The 6,323-nt window shown below is 42.0% G+C and overlaps 1 protein-coding gene across 1 annotated transcript in view; it reads right to left on the reverse strand.

Moving 5' to 3' along the window:
* The window catches only part of LOC129811654 (latent-transforming growth factor beta-binding protein 2-like), a 149,552-nt gene extending 143,650 nt beyond the window's left edge, over positions 1-5,902 (reverse strand). Inside the window, exon 1 of the mRNA XM_055863125.1 lies at positions 4,983-5,902. Within this exon, the coding sequence (XP_055719100.1) occupies positions 4,983-5,446 (464 nt within the window). The 5' untranslated portion in view covers positions 5,447-5,902. The remainder of the gene's footprint in view (positions 1-4,982) is intronic.
* Between the last annotated feature and the right edge of the window lie 421 nt (positions 5,903-6,323).

A 6,323-nucleotide genomic window follows, 5' to 3' on the forward strand; every position in this document is an offset into this window, starting at 1 on the left:
TAGTTCGCAATGAGCCAGGCGGCCCAAACTGTTGCATATACCCTGACTCTGCGTCCAATGAACGCAAGAGAAGTGACACAATTTCACCTGGTTAATATTGCCTGCTAACCTGGATTTCTTTTAGCTAAATATGCAGGTATAAAAAAATATACTTCTGTGTATTGATTTTAAGAAAGGCATTGATGTTTATGGTTAGGTGCACGTTGGAGCAACGACAGTCCTGTTTCGCGAATGCGCACCACATCGATTATATGCAACGCAGGACACGCTAGATAAACTAGTAATATCATCAACCATGTGTAGTTAACTAGTGATTATGATTGATTGATTGATTGATTGTTTTTTATAAGATACGTTTAATGCTAGCTAGCAACTTACCTTGGCTTCTTACTGCATTCGCGTAACAGGCAGGCTCCTCGTGGAGTGCAATGTAAAGCAGGTGGTTAGAGCGTTGGACTAGTTAATTGTAAGGTTGCAAGATTGAATCCCTGAGCTGACAAGGTAAAAATCTGTCGTTCTGTCCCTGAACAAGGCAGTTAACCGACCGTTCCTAGGCCATCATTGGAAATAAGAATGTGTTCTTAACTGACTTGCCTAGTTAAATAAAGATTAAATAAAGGTGTAAAAAAAACAACAACAAAAAACGGCCAAATCGGTGTCCAAAAATACCGATTCCCGATTGTTTTGAAAACTTGAAATCGGCCCTAATTAATCGGCCATTCCGATTAATCGGTCGACCTCTAGTGCTGAACACACTGGTGCTTGAGTGTCTCTAAATCTCCCTGTGAAAGGCTATGGGAACCATAGACCAATGTATGTGTTGTGTTTGCTTTTCTGGAACCAAGCAACAAAGCCTACCTGAGCAAGATATCAAAAGCAGAACGGGGGTTGAAATCAGGGCACTCAATGTCAGACATTGAGTCCGCTAGGCATTCCTCACCATGCCTATACAGCAGTGTATGTGCTTTCATCCCCCAATTAGAATGGATCCTCATATTGCTAATAAAGTGTCCCTCAGAAATTGGCCATATATATAACCTGATTCCTATAGGGCTCGGTGAGCGGCCCTGTAATGACATACTCAAACAAGAATATTCCATTTAACATTCAGGTAATGTCTGTAACCCAAGGTGAACTTTTAAAGTCCATTCTGATTATAATGTAAACACCTCTCTCCTATGTGTGCCATGCTTTGTCTTGTGGAACAAACAGGGTTGGCTGCACAAGGGTTCATTTAGCAAAAATAAATAGGTTTTAATGGACACAACCGATGGTGGTTCTGTTTGGCCAGTGGCACAACATATTAATTTATGGTTAGATCAGAATCGCCGTCATAATCATTGGCCTGTAGAGAGAATTAAATCAAAAGTCCAAATCCCCATCTCCATCCATGGCTTAAGAAAGGGCCGATTTAGCAAGCTAGCTACTGCAGGACATAAACATAAGCAGCACAGAAACAGACACGTTTTTCTGAAAATGACATTTTGCTTAGGAAGTGATTTGATTGGTGTGAAGCCAAATTCCAACTGGCCTCCCTTGGGGGAGGTTTTGCTGCACCAGGGCAACCCACAGTTTAGCTCAGCTTAACGCTGATTGGCTAATACTTTTAGAAAAAATCAAGGGAGGCTAAATGCTTGCTGGTATCAATCAATCAAATGCTACGGCGACAATATGTTATACTCTTTTGGTCCAGACAGCATCAGATACATGGGCTACACATACTGAGACAAAGGGGTGCTGTTTCCCTAGCTCGGATGATTTCTCAGGTGAGATTCAGTGACTTGCGAATCGACTGAAAATGATGAAAACAGAGAGAGAGACCAAAGAGAAATTACACTGAACAAAAATATAAACACAACATGTAAAGTGTTGGTCCCATGTTTCATGAGCTGAAATAAAATATCCCAGAAATGTTCAATATGCACAAAAAGCTTATTTCTCTCAAATGTTGTGCACACATTTGATTACATCTCTGTTAGTGGGCATTTTTCCTTTGCCAAGATAATTCATCCACCTGACAGATGTGGAATATCAAGAAGCTGATTAAACAGCATGATCATTACACAGGTGCTGGGGGTGATAAAAATACACTCTAAAATTTGTAATACCACAGATGTCTCAAGTTTTGAGGGAGTGTGCAATTGGCATGCTGACTGCAGGAATGTCCACCAGAGCTGTTGCCAGAGAAGTGAATGTTAATTTCTCTACCATAAGCCACCTCCAACGTTGTTTTAGAGAATTTGGCAGTACGTCCAACCGGCCTCACAACCGCAGACCACGTGTATGGCGTTGTGTGGGTGAGCGGTTTGCTGATGCCAATGTTGTGAACAGAGTGGCGGTGGGGTTATGGTATGGGCAGGCATTAGCTACAATGAACACAATTGCATTTTATCGATGGCAATTTGAATGCACAGAGATACCATGACGGGATCCTGAGGCCTATTGTTGTGCCATTCATCCGCCGCCGTCACCTCATGTTTCAGAATGATAATGCATGGCCCCATGGCGCAGGATCTGTGCACAATTCCTGGAAACTGAAAATGTCCCAATTCTCCCATGGCCTGCATACTGTACTCACCAGACATGTCACACATTGAGCATGTTTGGGATGCTCTGGATTGACGTGTACAACAGTGTGTTCCACTTTCCGCCAATATCAAGCAACTTCTCACAGCCATTGAAGAGGAGTGGGACAACATTCCACAGGACACAATCAACAGCCTGATCAACTCTATGTGAAGGAGATGTGATCGCGCTGCATGAGGCAAATGGTGGTCACACCAGATACTGAATGGTTTTCTGATCCACACCCCTACCTTTTTTTAAAGGTATCTGTGACCAATATATGCATATCTGTATTCCCAGTCATGTGAAATCCATAGATTAGGACCTAATTCGTTTATTTCAATTGACTAATTTCTTTATATGAACTGTAACTCAATAAGATCTTTGAAACGTTGCATGTTGCGTTTATATTTTTCTTCAATATATAGAGTTATTTCATTAATTAGATTAGACTAGAACAATATACAGTAGAGGTGGGTGGGTAAAATCACTGGGGAAGCAAAGCCAGAAAAAAATGCCATATTACAACCTATGTGTCGTGATAATTGCATTACTTGCTCTATGACCTGTTAGTTCATATGCCTTGCGACCGTGATATATAGGCCTAAGGCCGAGTCCAAATCCCTATCTCCATCCATGGCTAATTTAGGAAAGGGCCAATTTTAGCTAGCTAGCTAGCCACCGGAGGCCAACAACACAACGAGATGCGCAAAGTTTCTGTCAAAACGTATGCTCTCGTGCGATGTGATTGGAGTGAAGCCAAATACAAACTGGCTTCCCTTGACACTTTTGTTTTGGTGCGCCAGGGCCGTTCACAGTTGAGCTCATTCAGTTTAGCTCAACATTGATTGGCTATTATTTTATACAAAAAAAATATCAAGGGAGGCCAAATGCTCGCTGGCTTCCCTTGCACTCAATGCTAGAGGCGCAACAATATCATACTCTTTTGGACCAGACAGCATCAGATAGATGGCCTACACATACAGAGACAAAGGGGAAGCCTGGCTTCCCTTGACATCCATGAATACAATATAGCCAATGTTTCCCAGCCTGTATGTGTGAAATAAGCGCCCAGTTTTCAGATAGCAAGCACACAACTGCATAGGCTACAGATCACCAACTAGATTCAGCTGTGGGACGATTTTTTCTTGAGCGGATGGTCAGGGGGCTGGAACATAATTACAAATCATTTTTAGATTGCAAATTGACCACAAGAACTCCAAACAAATATAACATTTGACTAAAACCTAATAATTTCAAACCTTGTTTACATTTGCATACAATCACACATCTCTTTATTACGTGGGGGAATACTTTGGCACAGATTTCAAAAATGTAAATCACTCGGAGCTGATTTGCTGGTGTTTTTACGGTCTTTCAACTCTCTAGAGACAGCAGGAGTGGTAGAGATACTCTTAATGATCGGCTATGAAAAGCCAACTGACATTTACTCCTGAGGTGCTGACTTGCTGCACCCTCGACAACTACTGTGATTATTATTATTTGACCATGCTGGTCATTTATGAACATTTGAACATCTTGGCCATGTTCTGTTATAATCTCCACCCAGCACAGCCAGAAGAGGACTGGCCACCCCTCATAGCCTGGTTCCTCTCTAGGTTTCTTCCTAGGTTTTGGCCTTTCTAGGGAGTTTTTCCTAGCCACCGTGCTTCTACACCTGCATTGCTTGCTGTTTGGGGTTTTAGGCTGGGTTTCTGTACAGCACTTTGAGATATCAGCTGATGTAAGAAGGGCTTTATAAATACATTTGATTTGATTTGATGTTTAAAAAATGTTTGGGTTGTTTTCATATATTTTTTGCTCAGAAAACTTGGGGGTTCAAATAAAATCACCCCCTGTTGGGGAACCCTGCTCGATGGTATAATACAATCATTGTTGTATAGCAGAGTAACAGCAAGTGTATGCCTACCAACTAAGCAAAAGTTTCACTCTAATAGACTTGTGTTTATTCATGACATTCCCCACAGGACACCAACATCAATCACTGTCTCTGAACACCAATGACGAATATGTAGCCTTGATACAGGTGTTCATAACTACCCTAGGCCTACACTCACTGAACCCTATACTCACTTTACAACCCCGGGAAGAGACAGCAGGTTTTATGTTTAAAAAAAAATGATTTAAATGATTGGTACAGATGTAGGATCTTAATTTCATCACACTGTTGCAGGAGTGTGTTTGACTTGTAGTGTATTTGAGGTTTACAAAGGCTTGAGAAGTTTGTAATTTCCACGTTGAAATGTCAGTCTTGATTTTCCCTTACGAAAAATGTATCAAACCCTAAAGGATTATTTTCCTGCTGTAGCATACTGGCTCAAATTAAGATCCTACATCTGTAGACAAACTCAAACGCACTCCTGCAGGCAAAATACCGATAACAAGCAAAATCTTACCCTGCAAGGCGCCTGGTGTGCGTGGAGCTGGATTTGTTCCTCTGTCTGTAAATTATTCGGGGTCTGTACTGTGATGAGTGATGGGTACGGAGCTGTCTTGCGGCTCTACGGGCAGCATCTAGTGCAACGGTGGAATCGTCCGCCGGGTGGGAAGCTTCTGTATTGGGAGCTGGAACTGGTTTAATTACCGTCGTGTGCCTGTTATCTCGTTGATATAATGAGCTGACTGGAGCCACGCGACCGGAGTGCGATACATTGTGAGAGGACCTGTGCGAGCTTTCTCTGGATGGTCTGGCGTGGTCAGCGTCGTTCGCTCCCCCTGCGGAGTGACCTTGCCCCCTGGCTCGCGCCCGGAGCTGATCCCACATCTCCTGTCCACCACCTGTTGAGTCCTTCCGACAGTCACACATTCGTACAACTGCAATGGTTAAAACCACTAAAACTGCAAAACACAACCGGTTCATATTTTTGTCAAAAATGTAATTGCCGCTGCGTGTACGCTGGAGACGTATCAAGATTCAGTTTTTTTCGATAGCCACGCGCGATATCAAGTGGTTAAATTGAAGCGGACAGAATTATGTAGCTGCAATGTAGGCCTATACTTTCCCAAGCATGCAAAATGCTCTTCATAATGTCCAGGTAAGCATTGCGCAGAATGGATTCAATATCTCAAATATAAGTATATCAATTCGCAGGATTAACATATGCTCATAAAATCGAAAATGTAAAGCTTCCCTGTACTTACAAAAACAATAGATTATTAAAATTATTTCAGATACATTTTAATCCATCTGTAATAGTTCATGCAATGAGATTCCAGGGTTGGAGCCGCAGTACTACTCGAAGTGAAAGTTCTCGACTTTGAATGGTGCTCCCATGGATAAAACCACCTTCTTGGATCTGAAATCACCGGGAATTTTTGTGAGGCTTTGCGTGCATTTTACAAGAAGAAACTCCCCCTTCGTGGTCTTATTGATGCCTACGCTCAGCCCCCCTCGGTCCAAGCGCCCAGCGGCCACGCAATTTCTACCAAGTTACAGTATGATATAATATTTCCTTGTGTGTTAATAAAATACGCTCGTCTATTCTGCCATTGAATAAAACGCACGTGTAGCACGCAATTTGGATACTACAGAAGGCTACAGCGTTCAGATTTTCTGGGAATTAGACAATTGTATATTCTGCGAGTCTTTTGTAATGGTCATTCTAATCAAGGCAAATTTAGATTTAGTAGGCTATGCTAGATTAAGTCAATTTGTCATGCATGTATAATATAGCACTTAATAAACGGCTAACTATTGAGTAGTAGTAGAACAGCAAACACTCATAATTGAACATTGA

The sequence above is a fragment of the Salvelinus fontinalis genome, chromosome 15, assembly GCF_029448725.1.
Source record: "Salvelinus fontinalis isolate EN_2023a chromosome 15, ASM2944872v1, whole genome shotgun sequence".
In the NCBI taxonomy this organism is placed as follows: Eukaryota; Metazoa; Chordata; class Actinopteri; order Salmoniformes; family Salmonidae; genus Salvelinus; species Salvelinus fontinalis.